Raw genomic sequence first — 27,541 nt, forward strand, 5'->3', positions numbered from 1 at the left:
ATCATTCAGATATCAACTAGTCAGTAATTGGAAACTTCTTAGAATGTACAGTGTTTGCTTTGAACAGCTCTGCCTTCACATTGCCATGAATTAGTCAAATGCAGTCTGTGTATAGTTATTGATTCATTCCTTGGGTGGTTTTATTATTCCCTTCTGGCAGAAATGTGGTACATTCATTCTTCCCACAAATATTCTTATCCTTAGAATAAATATCAGAGGTTAAGGGAAAGAAAGAAGAAATAGAATTATGTGCAGCAGTCCTGAAGCTGATCTTGAATGGCTTGATGTGCAGGAAAACACTGTGTCCAGCTCTGGGCTCCTCAATTTAAGGGGGACATTGAGATATTTGAAGGTGTCCAAAGAGCACAGCCTGTGAGGAGAGGCTGAGGGAGCTGGGGGTGTTTAGCCTGGAGAACAGGAGGCTCAGGGGAGACCTTATTGCTGCCTACAGCTACCTGAAGGGAGGTTGTAGCCAGGTGGGGGTTAGTCTCTTCTCCCAGGCAAGCAGCACCAGAACAAGAGGACACAGTCTCAAGCTGCACCAGGGGGAACTTTAGGCTCAAGGTTCTTCCCAGAAAGAGAGATTGGCCATTAGAATGTGCTGCCCAGGGAGGTGGTGAAGACTGGTTAGACTTGGTGTTCCTGAAGGTCTTTTCCAACCTGAATGTTTCTGTGATTCTGTTTCTATGATCACATAATGAGTTTGTATTTACAAGTGCCTCAATTCCAACACTAAGCTCAATCAGTACTGAGAGAAAAATAATCCTTTGGTGGTTTTTTTCCCCCCTCCTTGTGCTCTGCAATGCTGGGTTGGTTTGTTTGAGGATTTTCAGTCACTTGATTGTTTTAATATCTATCAAGAGCCACTCAGAGTTTTCCTGTGATGCTTTCTGGAAACATATCCAAATTTGTGAAGCCAGGGGATGGATTGATTGATTGATTGATTTTCAGCCTGACTTTTTCATGACTGCTTTTATAACACTTGAATTGGGCAGCTGTGGCCTTGAGGAATGGTGTGGTTGTCTTTGCAATTGAAGGTATTCATTATAAGATGGGCTTGGAAATCTTACTGAATTTGCCTTATTTAGCTATTTATTTTGGTGGTACTCTGATCCATTGTGTGAAAGCTTGGAATGTTAGCTCAGACTGCACTGTTTGTATTTCTCACTGCTACTGAATGTGATGAACAAACCAATGAGGCTTCACCTTCACTGTTATAAGCTTTTTGGTTTTGACTTGCCATAGAGGTGACTTCATTATCCACTATTTAAGCTTTCTTTAACTTGCCATAGAAGTGGCTTCATTATCCACTGCTTAAGCTTTTTTTTACTTGCCATAGAGGTGACTTCATTCTCCTTAACCTCTCCAAAATCTTGTCTGGTTCTGAAAAATCTGATGTAAATAAATACCCTCTACTCTAGACTGTCTGTTTTATTTCTTCTTTCCAGTTTGTGTTATTTATGGGGAGGTTTCAAAGGGAGGCTTCCCAAAGTGATGCTTGAACAGTGGTTCAAGGTTCAATAGAGAGAGGATTCTCAGAGCACAGAAGACCTTGTGTGAGTCGCTATCATCACACTAGGAAGAAGCTGGCTGCAAAGTCCTCCTTTGCCTTCTGGAAAGTGCTTTGTTAATTAATTAGCCAAGAAGAGCTGGACTATTACCGCAGTGTGGAAGACTTTTCATCCAATGCCTTTATGATACGGAAAGCAGCAGCAGAGCAACGTGCTGCTGTGCTTTGGACTATACACCCTGCTGGGAGCAGTGAAAAGGCTCTTACCTGATGGCACTGAGCTTACAGGCTGCTCCCGCTGCCAGCCACACAGCCTTGGGATAAAAAAGCCCTTCTGACCCCTCTTAAACACTCTGTCACGCTCTGCACCAAGCTGATTTCAACGTCACCTTCTGCATACTTCACCAAGTACTGCTTCGGATGTGATTCAGTTGTGCTGCTATAAACTCACCAACAGCTCCAGGATCTCTAGTTGTGGGGGTTTCAAACACATTTCATTGGTTTGGTTTGGATTAGGCACACATCCTATCTCCACTACAACAGATTCAGCCTCCTAAGAACCATATTTCCACTGCAATAGATTCTGCCTCCTGAGAAGCAACAGCAACAATGACAGCAGTCCTTGGGCTGAGAGGAAATGCTGCTTTGATTGTTTTGTAGTGCTTCTCCTCACTCTGCTCATCTAGAGGCAATGCTATGGTCTGCTCTCATCATTTGTGGTTAGAATGAATGGCTTTGCCCTTTGTTAATTGCAATAAAACATTAACTCATTTGCTCTTCAGTTGCTTGGTTGCCTGTGGTAGTTTTAGGCTATGCCTTTAAAATCTTTCACAGATCTTGAGCAGAAAAGAAGTAAAGTGTAAATAAATCACCACTGGGTGTGAAAAGGAAAACAAAGATCATTCTAAACAAGCCCATTGGAGAGATATCTACCACAAGATCTTGCTCCCAAGATTACTTTTCCTCTCTTCTGACTTTTTCTCTCTGAGGAATACTGCCTTGCTTCTGCTCAACCTTGACTGCATTGTTTTGGTATTAACTTCTCTGCTCCTTTCTCCCTTCTTTGTACAGGGGGTAGGGGTAGGCAGGGAAGGAGAAGCTATTAGCTTCACCTGGTCATTGGGCAGGGGGGTTCTTGTGCTGTTCATTAATTGTAAATACTGTAAATCCTGTAGATTCTGTACATATTCACTGCATCCCATTGTAGACTGCAGCTTTGCCTGTAAAGACAGCTTCCATTTGCTTCCAGCTGAGCTGGTCTGGCAAATTTAATGGGGGGGGGGGTGGGGGGGTGGGGTTGGAATTTCAACCCACCACATTGTCTTTAAAGCATGTGGGAGCTGGGCATTCTTTGCAGCACTGATAAAACAGATTCTGGCTGGGTTTTTTTTTTCCCTAGTGAGTTTGAGTTGGTTGAGAGTATTTCATTGCTTCATGTCATGGTTGTTCTCATAAACCCCCAAAAGTTGGTTTTATTGGAAACACTCTGTTCAGTGAATTGTCATAACTTTGATCCAAGCTGAAAAATACATTAGCAGTAAAAATCTGTTTACTGAGGCAGATAATGTGTGAAGATGTTACCATTTAAGATTTTGTACTGGGTTTGCTTCTATGTTTTTTTCTTAATGGTGTATCTGTTTCTGGAGCAATGTTTCTCAAACTACATGGAATCAACAAGGTTGGAAAAGACCTCAGAGATCATCAAGTCCAACCTATTACCTCTTGCAGTTTTCAAGGGAGTTAATCACAGAATGGTCCAAGCTGGAAGGGACCTCCAAAGGTCATCCAGTCCAACCTCCCTGCAGTCAGCAGGGACATCCCCAACCACATCCCCAACCAGGCTGCCCAGGGCCTCGTTGAACCTCACCTTGAGTTATCTCCAGGGATGAGGCCCCAGCCACCTCCCTGGGCAACCTGTTGCAGTGTTCCAGCACCCTCATAGTAAAGAACTTGTTCCTAACATCCAATTTAAATCTGCTCTTCTTCAGCTTAAGCAATTGTTCCTTATCCTATCACAGCAGGCCCTTGAATAGAGACTCTCTCCATGCTGCTCTTAGGTCTCCCCAGAGCCTTCTCTTCTCCAGGCTGAACACCCCCAGCTCCCTCAGCCTGTCCTCGTAGCAGAGGTGCTCCAACCCCCTGATCATTCTCATGGTTCAGAGGAGGGCCCTGAGAATGATCAGGGGGTTGGAGCACCTCTGTTCTTAGAAGAAGGTTCAAAAAATGTTAGACTTTTAGGTGGTATACATTCAGTATGAAATTACATTCATTGTTCAGAGAGAAAAATGGAAAATAATGTGCTGGCTTACTATGAACACCTTGCCAATTATTCAGAATCAGGGATGGGAAAAGCCACAATAGGTCCTGGTAGCAAGAGGGAAGTAGGGACCACAGGGCAGAGCTAACTGGGGACAGACTAGCTTCAATAGTCAGTGCTATCATAGAACTGTCAGGGTTGGAAGGGACTTCAAGGATCATCCAGTTCCAACCCCCCTGCCATGGGCAGGGACACCTCACACTACAGCTCACAGCCACATCCACCCTGGCTGCAAAAACCTCCAGAGATGAGGCTTCCACCACCTCCCTGGGCAACCTGTGCCAGTGTCTCAACACCCTCATTGGGAAACAACTTCTTCCTAACATCCAAGCTGAATCTCCCCAGTTCTAGACTTCAGAGACTTCCTGAAGAACTGAGCTGCTGTAGGTATAGATGATGGCTTACCTGTTCCCTGGCTAACTGACCATTAGGGGAAGAGTCCAGAAAGACTAATACTCCTGAAGGAGGATGGTTCATCCAAAGTGTTTGAGAAACAGTGCTCCAGAATATGAACTTTGTCAAGCTGAATTCAAAATAATTGAAATGTGTGTCTGTCGTTGTGCCTTATCAATCAGGACCTTTTGTGGGGCATTTTTGAGGGTGTTCTAATTTCAATATGTAACTTCTGGGGGGGGAAAATAGAAATGGGTAGATTCAGATTGGATGTTGGGAAGAAGTTCTTCCCCTTGAGAGTGGTGAGACACAGGCACAGGTTGCCCAGGGAGGTGGTGGAAGCCTCATCCCTGGAGGTTTTTGCAGCCAGGCTGGATGTGGCTGTGAGCAACCTGCTGTAGTGTGAGGTGTCCCTGCCCATGGCAGGGGGGTTGGAACAGGATGATCCTTGAGGTCCCTTCCAATCCTGGCAATTCTGTGATTCTAGGCTTCCTCTGTCAGGCTTTTCCCATGGGTCAAGTTCTTGAGTTTTTGGACTTGAAAAGTTTTTTAGTTTGCTGCTTCAACAATCCCACTTGCGCTGGCCAGCCTACCAAAAGGGATTGCAGCATGAGAATGACTCTGGTCTTTGGAAGAGAATGAAGTCAGTGATAACACTGATCTCCAAGGCATCCAATTCAGAAACAGCTGAATGGTGTCCCCTGGGGTTTTCCATTCAGACTGTCTGCATATGGTCCACTGACTGCTGTTGAACTGGAGAGCTGCATGAGCTGATTTATTTGCAGGTGCACCTACTGGCTTGAACTGAACAGTTGGAGGTCTGTCTAAATTGCTATGCAGAATGCCATTGAGGGGCACCATACCTGCAGACCATGTTCTGAAGGCTCTTTTCTCAACCAGGGGGGGCTGAAAACTTCAAACTCTTCATGAAATGAAAGCTGACCTCCTGCAGCACGAGGTGGTAGCAGCTAAGCAATGCTCTCAGTGTGCTGAGCCCCTGCCAGGAGGGACCATTTGAATGGCTTTACCATTTAACAGTTCTTCCTGAGCTGCTGATTTAATGGTGAAGTGGTGATAAAGTTATATTAATTTTTTTTAAGTGATGACCTATTTTTAAATTTCAATTTCTCATTTTCCACCCTTTTTTCTTTCTTTTTTTTTTTTTTTCCCAGTTAGCTTTCTTGTTTTGTGGAAATTGGCAATGTGACCCAAATATGGAAAAGATATCAGACACCCTACTATGTCTGGAGACAGCCCTCCAGGATTTTCTTCCTCTTGTAATATATTTAGCCTGGAGAAGAGGAGGCTCAGGGGAGACCTTACTGCCATCTACAACTCCCTGAAGGGAGGTTGTAGCCAGGTGGGGGTTGGTCTCTTCTCCCAGGCAACCAGCACCAGAACAAGAGGACACAGTCTCAAGCTGTGCCAGGGGAGATTTAGGCTAGAGGTGAGGAGAAAGTTCTTCCCAGCAAGAGAGATTGGCCATTGGGATGTGCTGCCCAGGGAGATGGTGGACTCACCATCATTGGAAGTGTTTAAAAAGAGCCTGGATGAGGCACTTGGTGCCATGGTTTAGCTGATTAGATGGTGTTCAGTGATAGATTGGACTCAATGGTCTTGAAGGTCTCTTCCAACTTGGTTAATTCTATATTCTGTGTTTAATTATGTTACAATTTGTAGAATTGTTAGGGCTGGAAGGGACCTCAAGGATCATCTAGTTCCAACCCCCCTGCTATGGGCGGGGACACCTCACACTACAGCAGGTTGCTCACAGCCACATCCAGCCTGGCTGCTAAAACCTCCAGGGATGAGGCTTCCACCACCTCCCCGGGCAACCTCTGCCAGTGTCTCACCACCCTCATGGGGAAGAACTTCTTCCTAACATCCAATCTGAATCTACCCATTGCTAGTTTTGTTCCATCCTCCCCAGTCCTGCCACTACCTGACACCCTCAAAAGTCCCTCCCCAGCTTTCTTGGAGCCCCCTTCAGGTACTGGAAGGCCACAATTAGGTCACCTCAGAGCCTTCTCTTCTCCAGACTGAACAACCCCAACTCCCTCAGTCTGTCCTCAATTTCTATCTCCTCATGAGCTCTGAGTGCCCCAGGAACATGTACCCACATTGCCACCCTGTGAGACAGCAGAGTCATTCAGCTGCACACCAGATACACTCTAATTTCATCTCTGAAATTGTCTGACATGGGAACAGTTTGAGGGAAACCTTTTACCTTCAATTATCTGAGTAACTTCTGTTTTTCTGTGGTAGACTGAATACTATCTCTTCTCATTGCACTCAGTGTTATAAAAGCACCTTGGGAAGCTAAAAGATGAACCAAAAGATCTATTTGTCAAAGATGTACAAATCCTAACTGTTTTCCAGCAGCTTCCAGTAAAGTCTTCTGTAGGACAAGCCAATCTGTCCAGGCTGTGTGTTAGCAGGGAGTGGTGAAATGTGAAGCTGCCCATTAGAATCTTCAGAGCAGCAAAATCGTGCTGAGTTTGTTTGGGGTTTTTTCCCCCCAGAAATTAAGTTCATGGAATTAGTATTTAAGTAGTTAACACCTGCCCCTCTACATGGCACTGGTGAGGCCTCACCTCCAGCATTGTGTGCAGCTCTGTGCCCCTCACTTCAGGAAGGATATTGAGGTGCTGGAGCAGGTCCAGAAGAGAGCAACCAGACTGGGGAAAGGACTGAAGGGAAAGTCCTATGAGGAGCTGGGGGTGTTCAGCCTGGAGAAGAGGAGGCTTAGAGGGGATTTTATCACTCTCTACAACTACTGAAAAGGAAGTTGGAGTAAGGTGGGGGTCAGGCTCTTCTCCCAGGCACCTTGTGACAGGATGAGAGGGCATGGCCTGAAGCTGTGCCAGGGGAGGGTTAGGTTGGATGTTAGGAAGCACTTCCCCATGGAAAGGGGAATTAGACACTGGGATGGACTGCTCAGGAAGGTGATGGAGTCGTCATCTCTAAAGGTCTTTAAGGAATGATTGGATGTGGCACTTGGTGGCATGGTTTAGCTGATGTGGTGGTGTTAGGTCCTAGGCTGGACTTGATGATCTCAGAGGTCTTTTCCAGCCTCAATAATTCTGTGATTCTGTGAAGTATTCCACACTGTGGCACAAGAGAAATTCTTATCTGTGTCCTCTAGCCCTCCAACAGCCAGTCAGAACCATCAGAGGCTAATCAACCCAGTGGAAGTCCAGATCTCTGTTATGCTTAAGCACAGCTACCTGAAAGGAGGCTGGGGTTGGTCTCTTCTCCCAAGTAAGCAGTGACAGGACAAGAGGCAATGGATTGAAGTTGTGACAGAGAAGGTTTAGGTTGGACATGAGGAAAAACTTTAGTGAAACAGTGGTGAGGGTTTGGAACAGCCTGCCCAGGGAGGTGATGGAATCAACATCCCTGGAGGTGTTGAAGAAGCTGTAGCTGTGGTGCTTCAGGATATGGTTAGGTTAGTTGGATTACTGCTGGACTCAATGATCTTAAAGGTCTTTTCCATCCTTACTGATTCTGTGATTTTTCCATAAGTGACAGAAACGATAAGCTGCTATTGATTGTCACCAGTCTGGTCTCTAGGGCCCCCTTTCCCCCTATCTACCTATTCCTGTAGGTACAGTAAAGGAATAGGTAGAGTGGAGTTTGTTCTCCAAGTGGAGAAAAGCAACTCCATCTACCAAGCTTGTGTTCCTCTCAGTGCTCCTGCTAGTATGAGCCATGAACAGCTTAACAAGGGTCTAGGGTGACAAAATTCTTTTGGCTGACAAGGACCGTTCATTCCTTAAGGTATTCAGCAAACCACCAAGTGTGCAAGGTATCAGGAGGGAAATAGTCAATGTTGTATGAGTGAGTGGCTCAAGAACATCTATGGCTGCAGGGTCACAGATGAAAAACATTGAAGAAGACTTTTGTTTCTCTGAAAAGAGGGAAATGTTTAAGGGGTTGGAGTTTTCCTACCCAATTTCACCACCAACTTTATTCTTTGGTTGTTTCTTTTTTCTTTGCAGATTTTCTGTCTTATTGTTCTCAGTGGTTGTAAAGTCTTTTACTTGTCTGGTTTTGCTCTGTGTGTGTGTGTCTTTCTCCCTCTCTTCCTGTAAATATTGGCAGTCTTTCACTGGCCTGGCTCCAGAATGCTCACTTTTGACTCTTAAACAAGCCAGGGAAGAAGTTAGCAACATAACTGCTCACAGGAGGTGGTTTTCTAGCATTCAGAAAGACAAAACTTGGCAATTTGCTCTGAAATTGGACTTTGCAGGGGCTTAACAAGAAAATCTTGCACATCCCTTTCCCTGATTGAGATAACATCTAACACATCCCAAAATGAGGCAGTAAGTGGCTAAATGATTTAGGTGTTCCTAGGTGGCATTCAGTGTTTCTGTCGTTCACAGATTGAAGGGGAAAAAAACAGTGACACAATGCTGGGAGCCTTACTTGATAAGCATAAGTTTGAGTGGCTGATCACTACCTTATAAGAGGACAACATTTAGACCCTGCTGCAGAGCTCTTGGTGCTGTCTGCAGGCTCCTAGGTGTCAAGGTTCCTGCATAGGAAACGAGAACTGATTCTTCTGCCCTGTTGTTCTGTGAGGAATTGCTCTCAGAAGGATCTCCCTAAGCATTCCTTCAGCTGTCAATATAATGTGAAATGTTTGTGTCCCTCCAGTATTATGTAAGGCAGAAGTTATAGATATGGTGAAGTCTCTTTAATCCCAACACTTCCTTCCTTCAAGGAACTGGGGATGCGTAGTTTGGAAAAGAGGAGGCTGAGGGGAGACCTCATTGCTGTCTACAGCTATCTGAAAGGATGTTGTAGAGAGGCTGGTGCTGATCTCTTCTCACAGATAATTAGTGATACAAGAGGGAATGGCCTCAAGCTGCCACAGGGTAGGTTTAGACTGGACAGTAGGAAGCATTTTTTCCCAGCAAGAGTGGTCAGGCATTGGCATAGGCTGCCCAGGGACATGGTGGAGTCCCCAAGCCTGGATGTGTTTAAAGGTGGTTTGGATGTGGTGCTTGGGGCTGTAGTTTAGGGGTGACCCTTGTAGAGTAGGGTTAATGGTTGGACTTGGATGGATGGATCCTGAGGCTCTTTTCCAACCTGAATATTTCTGTGATTCAGTTAATTTCTGAAAAACATGGAGGGGAAAGAACTCCTCCAAAAAGCAAAACTCAGCATTTGTTTAATATTAGATTAATTTTGAGCTGACGGTGTACTTCCTCTTTTGCCGTTTTCCTTCTGCTTGAGTTAAGTCATTCCACAAGCCAAGCACCGTAAGGCTTTTGTTATCAGGCAAACATTCTTTGCTGTGAGGGTCCCAGAGCACTGGAGCAGGCTGCCCCGAGAGGTTGTGGAGTCTCCTTCTCTGGAGACTTTCAAGACCCATCTGGATGTGTTCCTATGTGAACTGTGTGCCCTGCTCTGGCAGGGGGGTTGGACTCAGAAGATCACCAGAAGTCCTGTCCAACCCCTAACATCCTGTGAGGTTCTTAGGTGTTCTAAAGCAATCAAGGGTTTCTTCTCATTTCTTTTTTCTGCATCTCTAGAGAGACTTGTAGAAATTTCCAGCCCTACAGTGTTTGAATAAAAAGTCTTCCAACAGCTGGACATTGTTTTGTTAGGCAAGACAGTTAATGAAGTGGAAGATGTCCCTGCTCACTAGCAGGGGGATTGGACCAGATGACCTTTGAGTCACTGGAACCTGTCTAGAGAAGGGCAACAAGGCTGGGGAGGGGTCTGGAGCACAGCCCTGTGAGGAGAGGCTGAGAGAGCTGGGGGTATTTAGCCTGGAGAAGAGGAGGCTCAGGGGAGACTTTACTGCTGTCTACATCTACCTGAAGGGAGGTTGTAGCCAGGTGGGGGTTGGTCTCTTCTCCCAGGCAACCAGCAGCAGAACAAGAGGACACAGTCTCAAGCTGTGCCAGGGGAGGTTTAGGCTGGATGTTAGGAAGAAGTTCTTCCCAGAAAGAGAGATTGGCCATTGGAATGTGCTGCCCAGGGAGGTGATGGAGTCACCATCACTGGAGGTATTGAAGAAGAGACTGGATGAGGCACTTAGTGCTGTGGTCTGGTTGATTAGATAGGGTTTGATCATTGGTTGGACTTGATGACCTTGGAGGTCTCTTCCAACCTGGTTGTTTCTGTGATTCTGTCCCTTCCAACCCAACCCATTTTCTGAGTCTAAGAGTTGAGGAAGCAATTAGGTGCCTAATTCACAAGAGGGATGTGCTTAAGAGGAAGAATTGTGTCTGGCCTGGAACAATAACTGGAGTTCATGATTGTTCCTCAAGAACTATACAATTTATTCACCGGTGTGTAAATGTGACTTTGTGAGGAGCGTGCCCAGAGAAGTGAGGAATAAGAATCATCATCTCCGGCTTCTTCAGGCTTGTAGCCTGTGCATTCTGATGATGCAGGACCTGATTTTACAGCCGCTGCAACCCATAACTTTTCCAGTTCATTCCTGAGCTGTAGTGCAGATGGGGGGAAGATGAGACTTTCAATTGCATGCCTGCTTCTGCACCTTTTCCTGTAAACCTCAGGCTTTTTCTTTACAGTGTTAGTCTAAGTAAGGAATTCACTGCATTCTGTGTGTTATTTAATCATTAAAATCCCACCACCAACTCTACTGATGGCTGTTTTCATGGGCATTGGGGAAAGGATGTAACCAGAGGAGTGAGTTTTCTAAGCAGGTCCATCCATAGACCTCTCTCCTTAGCGGGAGTGGCTTTCATCAGTTAAAGAACACACAAAAAACATTAGAAGTGTTAACTATTTCCTGAACTTTCTGAGCTACGGAAAGCTTATAGCTGTTTCAGGCAACAAGAGGTGAGGATAATATTAATTCTCTTCTTTCACTCTCTCCTGAACCAGCCTCTCATTCCCAGAAGCCCCACGAGCAGCGTGGCGACGCCGTCCAGCACCATCAGCACGCCTACAAAAAGAGACAGCTCTGCTCTTCAGGATCTCTACATCCCCCCTCCTCCAACAGAACCTTATGTTCCAAGGTAAAAAAAAAAATATATAAAAATATCATTTTGGGGTACAATTTAATGTAAAAAAATTACTTGTACATTAGCTGAGCATTGTGTTCCTACCCATTCATCAGCCTGCCCTGCAGGAGTAGGCTGATAATGCTTCATTTTGGAGGTGGATATGTTCAAGCAGACCCACAGTGACTTAAATCAGTGTCTAAAGGCTGCAAAACAGCCTTGAGGAAAAATAGAATCATAGAATTGTCAGGGGTGGAAGGAACCTCAAGGATCATCCAGTTCCAATCTCCCTGCCATGGGCACAGCCATGGGCAGGGACACCTCACACTACAGCAGGTTGCTCACAGCCACATCCAGCCTGGCTGCAAAAACCTCCAGGCTTCCACCACCTCCCTTGGCATCCTGTGCCAGTGTCTCACCACCCTCATAGGGAAGAACTTCCTAACATCCAATCTCAATCTACCCATTTCTAGCTTTGCTCCATCCCCCCCAGTCCTATCACTCCCTGACACCCTCAAAAGTCCCTCTCCAGCTTTCTTGTAGCCCCCTTCAGATACTGGAAGACCACAAGAAGGTCTCCTCGAAGCCTTCTCTTCTCCAGACTGAACAGCCCCAACTCCCTCAGTCTGTCCTCAGAGCAGAGCAGCTCCAGCCTTCTGTTCATCTTCATGGCCCTTCTCTGGACACCTTCCAGCACCTCCAGATCTTTCTTGGAGTAGAGGCTCCAGAACTGGACACAGTGCTCCAGGTGGGGTCTCAGTGGAGTGGAGTATAGGGGGAGAATCAGCTCCCTCAACCTGCTGGCCATACTTAGTTTTTAAGAAGAGACTGGATGAGGCACTTAGTGCCACGGTCTAGTTAGGGTTGGGTGATCAGTTGGACTTGATCTCAGAGATCTCTTCCAACCTGGTTGATTCTGGGTGATTCTGTGTGTGATTCTAAGTAGAGTCAACACCCCTTTTTTTCCCCTGGAATATAGAATAATCTGTTTTCTGTAACAGTCTCATCCTAGTTCAGAAGAGCAAACATTATCTGAAACCCTATAGCTAGGAAAAGAGTTCATTGCCTGTCCCTTTGCCTAATGGCCATGATGCATCAAGCGAGGCTGAGCTGGAAGCAAGTACCACTTACATTCAGCAAGAGCCTTATTTTGTTCTGCCAGCATTTTCCTTTTGAGATGGGTTTGATCTGAAAGCATTAGAGCAAATTTTAGGATTATGCCCTGGCACCTGGAACAGGCATTTTCATCTTGCTCAACTCTCTGGCCTTGCTGAGCCACAAAAGCAGCAGCGCATCCTTGTAGATTGATCACTCTCCCCTAACCTCTAATCATTCTGTGTAATTCCATCATGTGCACAGGTGCTGCTTTCCTAAAATTCTGAGGGAATTATGGCCAATAAAATAATAGGTAAATAGGTATCCAGAGACCTAGGAATGTATTTTCATGGCATGGATTAGATTGGAAGGAACCTTGAAGATGACTCCAGAAAAACTCACCTGATAAGTAACCTCTAGGTGTTTTAAAGACATTAAACATATCAGTTTCAAGATGAAAGGCAGCAGTAACTCACTGGATTTGTTCCTTTTGCCAAATTAAACATATTTCCTGTCATCTGTGTTTACACACAGTTCTGATGAGTTTCAACCAACATACACAAATGTTGGGAATCCATATGTCCATCATGTCATACAGAATGGTTTAAGCTGGAAGGGGCCTTAAAGATCATCCAGTGCCAACCCACATGCCATGGGCTAGATCAGCTTGCTCAAGGCCTCATCCAGTCTGGCCTTGAACACTTCTAGAGAGGAAGCATCCACAGCCTCCCTGGCCAGCCTGTTCCGGTGTCCTACCACCCTCACTGGAAAGAATTCTTTCCTGATCTCAAGTCTAAATCTCCCCCTCTTAAACTTCAATCCATTTTCTATCATCCTATCACTACAAGCCCTTGTAAAGAGACCTTTCTCAGCTTTCTTCAGGTACTGGAAGGCTGCTCTAAGGTCTCCCTGAAGCCTTCTTTTCTCCAGGCTGAACAGGTCCCAGTCTCTCAGCCTGTCCCCACAGGGTAGGTTCTGCAGCCCTCTGGTCATCTTCGTGGCCCTCCTCTGGACCTGCTCCAGCAGCTCCAGGTCCCTCTTATGCTGTGGGCACAAGAACTGGAGGCAGTGCTGCAGGTGGGGTCTCACAAGAGCAGAGCAGGGGAGGGGAATCACCTGAGAAAGTCCTTTTCAGAGGGCTCAGTATTTTTAAAGCTTCCATATTCTTAGACAGAGGTTATCAGTCACTGTGTTCTTGAATTACTTCTTGCTTTTACGGTATATAACTTTCCTGGTAAGACTGTAAGGGCAGCGTGTCCTTTGTTGTACTTCAAAGAATTTCTTGTAGCTGAGTTTTTCTTAGAATTTTCTTATCAGTAACTTTTTGGCCAATTAATAAGATGCATGACCTGATAGAATCACAGAATTGTTAGGGTTGGAAGGGATCTCAAGGATCATCCAGTTCCAACCCCCCTGCCATGGCCAGGGACACCTCACACTACAGCAGGTTGCTCACAGCCACATCCAGCCTGGCTGCAAAAACCTCCAGGGATGAGGCTTCCACCACCTCCCTGGGCAACCTGTGCCTGTGTCTCACTGGCACTGAAACTGGCAAGACTTTCCTGGGGATTTTAAAAGGTTGAGGTATATGGCAAATTATATTGCCTGGTGTAGAGAAGTTGTGATTCTGTGATAAATTCATGTTCTTCAGAGATAAAACCCCCCAAATTTACAGGACAAGAGAGTGACTTTGCACTTCAGAATGCAGATGATGTCACAAGCCTTTTTGTAGATTCATAGAATGCTTTAGGTTGAAAAGGACCTTGAAGATCATCTAGTTCCAACCCCCCCTGCCATAGGCAGGGACACCTTTCATTAGCCCCTCAGCCTTCTCTTCTCCAGACTATACACCCCCAGCTCGCTCAGGCACTTCTCATATCATGCCTTTCAAACACCTCCCCAGCTTCATTGCTCTTCTCTGGACACTCTCCAGCCCCTCAATGTCTTTCCTATCCTGTGGTGACCAAAATTGAACACAGTCCTCAGAGTCTGAGGGTGCCAAGGGAAGTACAGGTCAGCATGCTGGCCAGCTTGGAACTCACATGGCAGTCCAGAGAGGCATGAGGCCACTGATTTTCTCTTGGCTGCCTCCCATGTGTTTTGCTGCCCAGAAATTGCTGTCTGATGAGGTCTTTTGCAGCCATGTCCAAGCAGAGTCCTTCCAGCAAGTGAACTGAGCCATGCTCCATCCAGGGCAAGGAGAGGGCTTCTATCCCAGTGATAGCTTGGTCTCATTTGATGCTTTTAAGTAGTTTGCATTTTCAGAGAGAGGGATGGGGGTGCAAGGAAGGAAAAAACAAACATCTTGGGAAGCTGTAGACCAGCTGCCAAGTGTGGGGCTGGAAGTGCGTTGGTGCTCTGGGAGAGCAGCTCATGGTCTGGTGCTACAAATCCTATTTGGTGCAGCATGGATGGAACTTGATGATCAACTTAGAGGTTGCACTTGATGATCTCAAAGGTCTTTTCCAACCTGGTTGATTCTGTGAACCTATCCAACTTCTAGTCACCAACTGAATGTGCAAGACTCTGTGGAATGTCTGCACAACACTGGTCCCTGGTTCTTTTTTCTTTCCTTTTGGGTAGTTTGTAAGGAGTCAGATAGGATTTGCCTATGCTTGCTGTATACTCATGTCTTAAAAGTATCTTGATGTATTTCAAAATGCAAGCCCAAAAGAGAGTGCTCAAGGCTGTTTCCTTGTCATCAGTCACAAAATGTGAGGTTGATTCAAAATAAAACAGCTCAAGACAAACTCCAAGAATAAAAGTAGAATCATAGAATTGTCAGGGTTGGAAGGGACCTTAAGGATCATCCAGTTCCAACCCCCCTGCCATGGGCAGGGACACATCACACTACATCAGGTTGTCCAGAGCCATATCCAAAACCTCCAAGTATGAGGCTTCCACCACCTCCCTGGGCGACCTGTTCCTTTGTCTCACCACCCTCATGGGGAACAACCTCTTCCTAACATCCAGTCTCAATCTACCCATTTCTAGTTTTGTTCCATTCCCCCCAGTGCTATCACTCCCTGACACCCTCAAAAGTCCCTCCCCAGCTTTCTTGTAGCCCCCTTCAGATACTGGAAGGCCACAATCAGGTCTCCTGTAGCTGCACATCAACCTTGTTTCTACAATTCTTTTCAAGAGGAAGCAGTAAGATAGATCCATCCTGTGGAAGAATTGACTAAGCAAAGCTGTGGGCTGTCGTTGGCTCAGACATACACATACCTGATGTGTGATCCTGATCTTGGTCACAGATTCACAGATTGCAGTGGGTTGGAAGGCACCTTGAAAGGTCACCTTGTCCAACCCCCCTGCAGTCAGCAGGGACACCTTCAGCTAGATCAGGCTGCCCAGGGATACAACCAGTCTGATCTTGAATGTCTTGAGGGTCAGGGCCTCAACCACATCCCTGGGCAGCCTGTTCCAGTATTTTACCACTCTCATTGTAAAGAACTTCTGCCTTATGTCCAGCCTAAATCTGACCTGCTCCAGTTTCGAACCATAGCTCCTCATCCTATCACTCCAAGCCTTTCTAAACAGTCTTTCCCCAGCCTACCTGGAAGCCCCCTTCAGATATTGAAATGTAGCTCTAAGGTCTCCCTGGAGCCTTCTCTTCTCCAGGATGAACAGCCGCAATTCCTTCTGCCTGTATCCATAGCAGAGGTGCTCCAGCCCTCTGATCATCTTTGTGGCTCTCCTCTGGACCTGCTGCATCAGGTCTGTATGTCTTGTGTTGGGGGCCCCAGAGCTGAACACAGCATTCCAGGTGAGGTCTCACCAGACAAAAGTGGCAGAAACCTCTCTTAACCTGCTGCCCACCTTTCTTTTGAAAGCTCACACTCTTGACTTACATCCAGCTTCTCACCAGCACCCCCAAGTCCTTTTCTGCAGGGCTGCTCTTGATGTCATCATCCCCCCACAGCCTGGATTTGGTATCTAGGATTGCCCCAACCAGTGGTCTCCTTTATGCTTGTATGAAATATTGACACATTCCTATGGTGAATGAATGGTGAATGGAAATATTCTCAATGTCATCATCCCCCCAGCCTGTATTTGGTATCTAGGATTTCACAGAAGGGCAACTAGGCTGGGGAGAGGTCTGGAGCACAGCCCTGTGAGGAGAGGCTGAGGGAGCTGGGGTTGCTTAGCCTGGAGAAGAGGAGGCTCAGGGGAGACCTTCTTGCTGTCTACAGCTTCCTGAAAGGAGGCTGTAGGCAGGTGGGGGTTGGTCTCTTCTCCCAGGCAAGCAGCACCAGAACAAGAGGACACAGTCTCAAGCTGTGCCAAGGGAACTTTAGACTGAAGGTGAGGAGAAAGTTCTTCCCAGAAAGAGTAATTGGCCATTGGAATGTGCTGCCCAGGGAGGTGGTGGAGTCACCATCCCTGGAGGTGTTCAAAAAAGGCTTGGATGTGGCACTTGGAGCCATGGTTTAGTTGTCAGGAGGTGCTAGCTATTAGGTAATGTGTTGGACTTGATGATCTCTGAGGTCTTTTCCAACCTGATTGATTCTCTGATTCTAGAATTGCCCCAACCAGTGCTTATGTGAAATATCGACATATCCCTACGGTGATGGAAATTCTCAGTGTTGTAAAACTGTCTTACCCAAACAGACTAAAACCCTGTTTTCTTTCCTGAAGGGATGAAAAAGGCAATCTCCCTTGTGATGACGTTGGCAGACACATCGTGGGCAAGCCAGTTCACACCGGATCCGAATCTCCAAACTCCTTTCTCGACCAGGAGTATCGGAAACGCTTCAACGTGGTCGAAGAAGATGCAGTTTTATACTGCTATGAGTATGAGAAAGGAAGAACAGGTGGTCCTGGAAGGAGAGAGAGCACACCAACCTATGGTATGGCATTGTCCTAATGAGGAGGAGCACTATTTGTTGATTTTTCATTTAGGACCTTTGTGCATCTGCTCTGGTTTTGAAGCTTGGGAATATTTCTAGCGGCCAGCGATGTCGCTAAGAGCTCTGTGCTAACTTAGTCCAATTTCAGCCTGTTCTGTGCAAGGAAAAAGCTCATTTCTTGCTGTGATAGGGAGGGGAAATGGCAGTTTTAATTGCTGGGGGCTTTCTAATAGAAGCTCTATAGTTTTGTTGTCAGTATTTCATTTATCAGTTTATGAGCAATATTTCATCTTCCAGGTTATGCTTCAGTATTATTTTTATTCAAACAAACAAAAAATCATAGAATGGTCCAGGCCAGAAGGGACTTCCAAAGGTCATCTAGTCTGACCTCCCTGCAGTCAGCAAGGACATCCCCAACTGGATCAGGTTGCTCAAGGCCTCACTGAGTCTCACCTTGAATATCTCCAGGGAAGGAGCCTCAACCACCTCCCTGGGCAACCTGTTCCAGTGTTCCATCACCCTCATACTGAAGAATCTGTTCCTAACATCCAGTCTAAAACTGTGCTTCTCTAGTTTGAAGCCATTGCTCCTTGTCCTGTCACTGCAGGCCTGTGTAAACGGTCTCTCTCCATCCTTCCTGTAGCACCCTTCAGGTACTGGAAGGCTGCTCTTAGGTCTCCCTGGAGCCTTCTCTTCTCCAGGCTGAACAAGTTCAGGATGGAATTGTCCTTGCAGTGTAAGGGCTTGCCTAAGATCAGGGGTGGAGTATCAGGAAAATTTACCCAGATAGAATGGTGGTAAAAGATTAAAGACAAAAAACAAGTGGGTTTTGTTTTCTATTAGCAGGAAGGGTTCTTAATTACACAGATCAAAGCCTGCACTGAAAATCAGTCATTCGTTGGTGTATTTCTTATAAAGTCTTTCACTTTTGGTCCCACATCTTTTGTAATGAGTTGACACCACTGAGCCCAGTTCCATTGCAGTGTCTTTTCTAAAAATATTACCATTTCAGCATTAAATTCTAACACTTCCCACGTGGCATTTGTTAGCAGAAGCTTTGTGGCTAGGCACAACCTCAGGATTTCACAGAAACCTAGAACAGACCCATAATAATAGTCTGTCTTCTGCTAACCCATTAAAAAAGGGGAAACAGAATTCCAAGGCCTAAAGAAACAGTTGTTTTCAACATGTATTCACAGAATGGGTTGGGTTGGAAGGGACCTCCAAATGTCATCTAGTCAAACCCCCCTTCACTGAGCAGAAACATCCTGCACTAGATCAGGCTGCTCAGAGCCTTGAGGATTTCCAGCGATGGGGCCTCAACTACCTCGCTAGGCAACCTGTTGCAGTGTTCCAGCACCCTCAGGGTGCAGAACTTGTTCCTAACATCCCCTCTAAATCTCCTCTGCTCTCATTTCAAACCATTGTCCCTCATCCTATCATTACAGGCCTTTGCAAACAGTCCCTCTGCAGCCTTCTTGTAGCCCCTTCAGGTACTGGGAACTTGCTCTTAGATCTCCCCAGAGCCTTTTCTTCTCCAGGTTGAACAACCTTAGCTCCCACAGCCTGTCCTTCTGGAGAGGTGATCCATTGCTCTATCTCCTTTCTGGACATGTAAATGTATAAAAAACTATATTTCTCCATCCTCCTTCCTGCCAGGTTAATGGGGCCATCTATAATTTCTTTACTGGAATCTTTTGGACATTATTGGACAATCTTAACAGAGGAATTTCTCTTTCATGCTCTTAGTGTCTTCCAGGTGTTGTGTAGTTGTTGCTAATAGACCTCAGAAAGCTTCTGTTTACATCCCAAGGAAGAATTTGTTTTTCTGACTGTATTACAGAATTAACCAGGTTGGAAAAGACCTTCAAGATCATTGAGTCCAACCTATCACCCAACACCATGCAATCAACTAAACCATGGCACTGAGTGTCTCATCCAGTCTCTTTTTAAACACCTCCAGGGATGGTGACTCCACCACCTCGCTGGGCAGCACATTTCAATAGCCAGTCTCTCTTTATATGAAAAATTTATTCCTAACATCCAGCCTTAACCTCCCCTGGCACAGCTTGAGACTGTGTCCTCTTGTTCTGGTGCTGGGTGCCTGTGAGAAGAGACCAACCCCCACCTGGCTACAACCTCCCTTCAGGGAGTTGTAGACAGCAAGAAGGTCCCCCCCAGAGTCTTCTCCAGGCTAAACACCCCCAGCTCCCTCAGCCTCTCCTCACAGAGCTGTGCTCCAAACCCCTCCCCAGCTTTGTTGCCCTTCTCTGGACACCTTCCAGCATCTCAACATCTTTCTTAAACTGAGGAGCCCTGAACTGGACACAGGACTCAAGGTGTAATCACCAGGGAAGCCAGATTTAGGGAAGCCATGGAGATTAACAAGAAGGAGATTAACAGAGGTAGCAGGCAAAAGAAAGTTAAACTTCTGGAAGGAAACAAATTTGGTCCTTGCAGTTTTTCTGCCAGATACAAAAAAAACCTTCACACTTTGAACAGGTAGAAAGTTTCCTGGCTGTTAGCATTTGATGTGTCAGGTCTTTGATAATTAGACCTCACAGGATTTTGTAGCTTTTGTATTTGTGTAAGTTCAGTGAGACACTGTTGGTTACACCACACAAAGAAGAGAGAGTTGTATTACTAGAAATAAATAACTCTTGAAATTTATTTCTGGTCATACATTCAGAGATTCACAGAATAGTTGAGTTTGGAAGGGACCTTAAAGATCATCTAGTCCCAAACCCTGTGCTATGGACAGGGACATCTTCCACCAGCCCAGGTTGCTCAAGGCCTCATCCAGCCTGGCCTTGAACACCTCCAGGTAGGGAGCATCCATCCACAACCTCCCTGGGCAACCTGTTCCTCTGTCTGGAAAGAATTTCTTCCTAATCTCCAGGCTAAATCTGCCCTTCTCAAGCTTCAATCCATTCCATCTCATCCTATCACTACAAGCCCTTGTAAAAAGTCCCTTCCCTGGCTTTTCCCTAGGCCCTCATCAAGTAAACATAAGCTGGTTGCAGCCTCAGTGAGGGAATAGCTTCTTAGCTGAGTGCTCTAAAGCCTCACCAGCTTCAATCAGACTTAATATGACTCCATAAATACTAAAAGAAATGATAAATGAAACATTTAATATGTATGTTTGATTTCCTGAGCAAAGATGAATTGGTAACCTGACCCTGTGAGCTGCACAGAGCATAGACCTTCTGTGTCAGTTTTGTAAATACAAACACAACTACAACTTTCTATTATACTGCTGCCTGGGTAGTGCTGGCAAATTTCCCATGGACTAGAGCCATATTCACCAGGCAGACCAGGTTGATGTGTTTGTGTATTTGTTTTACAACCATAGAATCATCTCAGCAACTACCTGAAAGGAGGTTGTAGCCAGGTGGGGGTTGGTCTCTTCTCCCAGGCAACCAGCAACAGAACAAGAGGACACAGTCTCAAGCTGTGCCAGGGGAAGTTTAGGCTCGAGGTGAGGAGAAAGATCTTCCCAGCAAGAGTAGTTGGCCATTGGAATGTGCTGCCCAGGGAGGTGGTGGAGTCACCATCACTGGAGGTGTTCATAAAAGGCTTGGATATGGGACTTGAAGCCATGGTTTAGTTGTCAGGAGGTGTTAGGTAATGTGTTGTGCTTGATGATCTCTGAGGTCTTTTCCAACCTGATTGATTCTGTGATTCTATGACTAAGGCTGGAAATGACCTTTAAGATCACTGAGTCCAATCATAACCCAACTACCATCACCACTAACCCATGTCCTGAAGCACCACATCTACAGCTTCCTGAACACCTCCAGGGATGGCAACTCCACCACCTCCCTGGGCAGCCTGTTCCAACCCCTCACCACTCTTTCAGTAAAGAAGTTTTTCCTAACGTTTTCCTCATAAACCCATCTTTCTTTTTCATGGTATCATGGAGTTAACCACAAAAAATGTGGAATAAGACTGATGACCTTTATTTCTGGGTTTGTACTAAAATAATTAAGAACAGTTCTCCTTTTTTTCTTTTTTTTTTTTTTTACTTTAAGCTCTACTGCTTTTTAGATCAAATTATTTTCCTGCTCTTTGGGTTTATGACCAGTGGATTGATTCAAAAAAGAGTGGAGGCTGACCTTGTGGAAATGTTTTGGTTTCAATCTGACAGAGATTGTGCCGCTTGCTGTGCTACGCTGTCATTGAAGCATAGAATAGCTCAGGTTGGAAGGGACCCTGGAGATCACCTACTCCAACCTCCCCACCATGCCCAGTCTCTCAACTAGACTCAGCTGCTCAAGGCCTCATCCAACCTGGCCTTGAACATCCTCAGGCAGGAGGCATCCACAACCTCCCTGGGCAGTCTATTCCAGAGACTCACCACCTTCACACTGAAGAACATCTTAAGATCCAGTCTAAACCTACTTTCCCTCAGCTTCAAACCATTCCTCCTTGTCCTGTCACTAGACATCCTTATGAAAAGTCCTCCTGCAGCCTTCCTGTAGGATCCCTTCAAATATTGGAAGGCAGCTCGAAGGTCCCCCCAGAGTCTTCTCTTCTCCAGGCTGAACACCCCCAGCTCCCTCAGCCTATCCTCACAGCAGAGGTGCTTCAGCCATTGATCATCTTTGTGGCCCTCCTCTGGACTCACTCCAACAGTTCTGTGTCCCTCTTATGCTGGGGACACCAGAACTGGAGGCAGTATTTGAGGAATTATGACTTTTTTTCCCCCCCAATACAGCTATTTAACCTGCTGAGAACTGCAGACCACTTTAAGTAACCCCACTGAGTTGCACAGCCTACTTATACTATATTTGGGGAATCCTTTAGCAGACATCAGGGTTTGCAGCTGTTTTAAAAATCAATTCAGCATCTTCCAAATGAAAATCTAAAAAAGATTTAATAATCTTCAGCCTTTTTGCCTCTTGCTGCCTGAAATCAGAGTGCATTTGCCAGTAGTGCTGTATTTCCATGGGTTTTCTGGATGCAGTGCTACAGAAGAAATTCCTTGCAGAGCTTTTATGCTTCTTTTCTTACTCCCTGCCACTGATGAATCTTTTAAGACCACCAGCAAAGATGCTGTCCTTGGAGGTAACTTTGGTGATGTGGAGAAGTTTCTGTTACCAACAGCTCCCCCAAGCTTGGAAACACTTCTCTGCATGTGTGTGCCAGGGCCTTCCAGAGTAATAAGCCCGATACTGCTTGGTGAAAACCAAAGTAATTTGAGTGTGTTTGTCAGTCAGAAACATCAGTCCAGTCATGATTTTGTAGGGCAAGGGATTTATTTTCTAAATGCTTAGCTACTTCTTGTCTGCTGAAGAAAGCAGAACTCTTACCTTAACCTCTTGTTCAGAGGCCATGCTGAATTCTCTTCCCGAAGCAGCCCTGTAGAACCCTGGCTTAGCACATCATTTGTTCTCTCTTCTAAAGGATGTTAGTTTAATGCTGCCTTCTAGTGCATGATCTCAATTTTTTCCTCTGTTTCCAGGGAAACTGAGGCCTATTTCTATGCCAGTAGAATATAACTGGGTGGGGGATTATGAAGATCCCAATAAAATAAAAAGAGAGAGTAGGAGAGGTAAGTGATCTGAACAAACATCTTGTACAAGGCATTATGGCTTTAATCATGCTTGAAGCTATATATTTTAGTCTCATTTTGCTGCTTGCTTAGATATATAATATTTTTTTTTGTGAACCTGGTTTGGGTTCTTTTATTATGCACATTTAATATTGGGGTTTTTTTGCAGAGCCTCTGTTAGGACTGAGGAAATTGCTCAGTCAGGCAAAAGCAAACCATGCCTGCAAAGCCCTGCAGTTTGGCTTCACTTTTATATTTTGGCATTTCATTGATCCTCATTTTGCTGCTTGCTTAGATATATATCTTTATTTTTTTTGGTGAACCTATTTTGGGTTCTTTTATTATGCACATTTAATATTGTGGGTTTTTTGCAGAGCCTCTGTTAGGACTGAGGAAATTGCTCAGTCAGGCAGAAGAAAACCATGACTACAAAGTCATGACTGCAGTTTGGCTTCTCTTTTACACTGGCATTTTATTGATTCAGCTGTATTACTCAGTCCCATTTTGAAACCGGCCCTTTATTTTACACCACTAGAGGACAAATTCATGATGATTGCTGATAAACATTGTTATGCTTAAATGAGAATTATACATTACATTTCTTTATCTCCACGAGTTCATTTTGGATGGAAAAACATTCTAGAGCAGCATGAGATTCACCTCAAACATCAATGAGGATAAGATCTTCCAAATGCTGATTTGAGAGGCTCAGATCTGGAAGCTCACAAACAAAATGCTGACCTCTGAGCTGGCTACTATTGCCCAGGAACAAGATGTTACAGTAATCATAGAATCATAGAATTGTTAGGGTTGGAAGGGACCTCAAGGATCATCTGGTTCCAACCCCCCTGCCAGGGGCAGGGACTCCTCACACTACAGCAGGTTGCTCACAGCCACATTCAGCCTGGCAGCAAAAACCTCCAGGGATGAGGCTTCCACCACCTCCCTGGGCAACCTGTTCCAGTGTCTCACCACCCTCATGGGGAAGAATGATAGATCTTGCATTAAAAAAACACTAACTAAATGTTCAGTAGAGATGGAAAAAAAAAAAGCCCCATGCCATTAGCAATTGCTAGGAAAAGAGATCGGGACTAATTGAAGAAGTATTCTGATGTTGCTGTGTGAGTTCTTGCTCATGCTTCGTGTGTGTGGTGTGTGTGGTTCCAGTCTCTTCATGTCATTGAGAAAAATATGGAAGGATTGAAGAAGGTTTAGGACACAACAAAAATGATCAGGCCATAGAATCATGGAATTGTCAGGGTTGGAAGGGACCTCAAGGATCATCCAGTTTCGACCCCACTGCCATGGGCAGGGACACCTCAGTCTAGATCAGGTTCAGATGTATGTAGTGGTTCCCAACCTATGGTCAGTTCAGTAGGCTGGCCAGGGCAATTTGGGAGGAATTAGTCAGGAAAAGGCTTATAAAATCTTGTATGGAATGAAGTAAGGAGATATGCCTGACTCTGGTTGTTTTCCAACAGAAGACCCAAGAGACATGAACTCACTGAATCAATAGAATGGTTTGGCTTGGGAGGGACTTCCAATGGTCATTTAGTCCAACCCCCCTACAGTCAGCAGCTCAGGCTGCTCAGAGCCTTGTCCAGCCTGACTTTGAATAGCTCCAAGGGTGGGGCTTCAACTACCTCCCTGGGCAAGCTCTTCCACTATTGAAGCTGATCTTTTATTGAGTGCTGGTTAAAAGGAAGAAGAACTGTCTCCTTGTGCAGTTTGGGTTCAAGCTAAGGAACGCCTTGTGACAGAAAGTTCTGGATACTTAAAGTTCACATTAATATAAGGAAAGACCAGACAAGTTTATCTGCTGAGATTACGTAGCATCCATTCCATTGCTTCTGGCTCAGGATGTCCCTCAGCTACAAGCTGGAAGAGGACTCAGGGGAAGTATGGATGACCTCACAGGATCACAGGATGTCAGGGGTTGGAAGGGGCACAAAGAGATCATTGATTCCAACCCCGCTGCCAGAGCAGGACCATACAATCTAGATCAGGTCACAGAGGAACACATCCAGACAGGCCTTGAAAGTCTCCAGAGAGGGAGACTTGACAACCTCTCTGGGCAGCCTGTTCCAGTGCTCTGTGACGCTTACAGTAAAGAAGTTCCCCCTTGTGTTGAGGTGGAACCTCCTATGCTGCAGCTTACATCCATTGCTCCTTGTCCTATCACAGGGTGCAACTGAGCAGAGCCTGTCCCCTACCTCTTCACCCCCAGCCCTCAGATATTTATAAACATTGATTAAATCCCCTCTCAGTCTTCTCTTCTCCAGACTAAACCGCCCCAGGTCCCTCAGCCTCTCCTCACCAGGCAGTGCTCCAGTCCCCTAATCATCCTTGTAGCCCTAGATGATGATTAATTTCAAATACTCCAAAGAAATGACTTTGAAATGTGTGACACCACATTCATTTGCATTCATTAAGGTCTCATTGATAAAATAGAAAAGAGATTACAGATATGATCATAAATGTATCATTGCTCAGCTTTTGAGAGCTACAAGGCAAAAGGCCCCAGAAAAGTGCAAAAATCATGGGTTTTTCTTCCTCTCCAGACCAAAGGAGTGAATGGGTTTGTTTACTAAAATAAGTCTTGAAGAGCTGAAATGGACAGTAGCAGTTAGCAAGGATGCTGTGCATTTTGGAAGCAGCATGAGGAGAGAGGTCCAAGAATCCACACTGAGGCCTTGCTTTCTGTTTCTCTCCACAGAAAATTCATTGCTGCGCTACATGAGCAATGAGAAAATAGGTCAAGAAGATTACATGTTCCAAAGGAACAGCAAAAAGGACACTGGGAAGAAGTCCAAGAAGAAGGGAGACAAGAGCAGTAGTCCAAGTCATTACTCACTGTTGCCTAGTTTACAAATGGACTCGTTGAGACAAGATGTCATGGGCACCCCTGGACCAGAAACTGCTTTGTATCATGTGAGTAAAAAAATTACATTAACAGAAGTTGTTGTTCTGTGCTTGTGGTGAGAATCACAGAATTACAGAATCACACAGAATTAACCAGGTTAGAAAAGACCTTTGAGCTCATCAAGTCCAACCTATCACCCAACACCATCCAATCAACTAAGCCGTGGCACCGAGTGCCTCATCCAGGCTCTTTTTAAACACCTCCAGGATGGTGACTCCACCACCTCCCTGGGCAGCCAGCCAGACAGTCTCTTTTTAATAGTGGTAGTGGGACTGCTGCTGTTGCACTGGTTCCTATTCTTGGGACAGTGACTAGATCTCAGAGAAGTATTTTAGAATTCATTATTTTGCTGTTACAAATGTGGAATCCTTGGAAATCTCTGAGCAGAGCCTGGCTCTGTCCTCCTGAGACTGCCCTGCACATCTTTATCAGTACGAATGAGGTCAGCCTTCAGGCTCCTTCTCTCCAAGCTAAAGAGCCCTCAGTTCCCTCAGCCTTTCCTCAGCAGGAAGATGTTCCACTCTTTGTGGCTCTGTGCTGGACTCTCTCAAGTAGTTCCCTGAAGTCCTTCCTGACCTAAGGGGCCCAGAACTGGACACAATATTCCAGATGTTGCCTCACCAGGGCAGAGTAGAGGGGGCTCACAAACCCCTAATCTAGTGTGCAGATAGGGCTATATGTCTTTGCCACACAGCAGAGGCAGAGGTTTTGTAATAAATTGCACAGAACTTCTCATAACGTCTCCACTAAGCAGTGCAGGGAGCAGATAAAGAACAGAGGAGTACAGGGAAAAAAAACACCACATGGAACTCATCTCTGAGTGCAGTAGAGTTTTATTAAACTGTATATAACAGATAGGACAATAAAAACATACTTCATGCTCAAATGGCATCTTAAAGATCCTTAAAAGCATGGAGGGGAGGTTGGAGTAGAGGATCTCTAAGGTCCCTTCCAACCTAAGCCATTCTATGAATAGAGGACAGTACATTTTATAATCAAATCACTTTGTAGCCTTCTTTTGCTTAACAGATATGGCATGAGCCTCCTGGGGTGGTTTTCATTGGTGTACTTCCCTATCCTTTCACCCTGTCATCATTCTCATTGTTCTTTCAAACCCTTGTATTTAATCCTGAAGGTGTTCAAGACCAGGTTGGATGAGGCCTTGAGCAGCTGAGTCTGGTTGAGAGGTGTCCCTGCTCCTAGTGGGGAGGTTAGGGTAGATCATCCCTAAGATCCCTTCCAACCTGAGCCATTCTATGATTCTAGGAATAGAGGGCTGTACATTTTATAATCAAATCACTTTGCAGCCTTCTCTTGCTTAACAGGCATGGAATGAGCCTCCTGGGCTGGTTTCCATGCCCTTTCATCCTTCCATCATTCTCATTACTCTTTCAAGCCCTTGTATTTAATCCTGAAGCCTCCCAAGCATCCTTCCTAAAGCATGTAAGCCAGAACAGGACATAAATTTCCAGCAGCTGGTTAGAAAAGTAACAGAACCTTTCTATTCCTGTTCACAGCCTCTCTAGTTAAATATTTAACCAATTTGAGCCCGAGACTGGAGTGGGAGAATGTTTATTACTGGGGTTTGGGGTTTCCTTCTTTCTGTAACCTCACTTTTCCAAACCACTGATTTGCCACACTGCCATTCCCAGTCTCATCATTTGTCTCTTGCATTCCCTGTTCCTTAATGTCTAACATTGTGTATGGTTAGCTAAGTTGCAACATGCAGCTTGAGTAAGCTTGCTGAATAATCTCTGTCTCTGAAGAAACATCAAGTGTGAAACACCACAAAACAAAGGCTCTGGGCCCTCAAGTTGGGCCCCTGTGACTCCCAAATCCATAGCATGGAGCACTGAAGCTCCAGAAAGCTAAGGTCTGTGGTGAAACAGTAGAAGCCTCATGCCTGGAGGTTT

The 27,541-nt window shown here is 45.4% G+C and overlaps 1 protein-coding gene across 8 annotated transcripts in view; it reads left to right on the forward strand.

Annotated features, from left to right (window-relative positions):
• The window catches only part of CNKSR2 (connector enhancer of kinase suppressor of Ras 2), a 246,863-nt gene that overhangs the window by 145,699 nt on the left and 73,623 nt on the right, over positions 1–27,541 (forward strand). For 6 of the 8 annotated variants that reach the window (XM_068144771.1, XM_068144774.1, XM_068144772.1 and 3 more), the window contains 4 exons: positions 11,088–11,221; positions 16,940–17,151; positions 22,616–22,705; positions 25,422–25,636. In XM_068144771.1, coding sequence (XP_068000872.1) covers positions 11,088–11,221; positions 16,940–17,151; positions 22,616–22,705; positions 25,422–25,636 — 651 coding nt within the window. The remainder of the gene's footprint in view (positions 1–11,087; positions 11,222–16,939; positions 17,152–22,615; positions 22,706–25,421; positions 25,637–27,541) is intronic. The other 2 variants (XM_068144773.1, XM_068144776.1) reach the window with 1 other exon arrangement.

This window comes from Melanerpes formicivorus, unplaced genomic scaffold (assembly GCF_026170545.1).
Source record: "Melanerpes formicivorus ecotype bairdi unplaced genomic scaffold, bMelFor1.0.p_v2 SCAF_11, whole genome shotgun sequence".
NCBI lineage: Eukaryota > Metazoa > Chordata > Aves > Piciformes > Picidae > Melanerpes > Melanerpes formicivorus.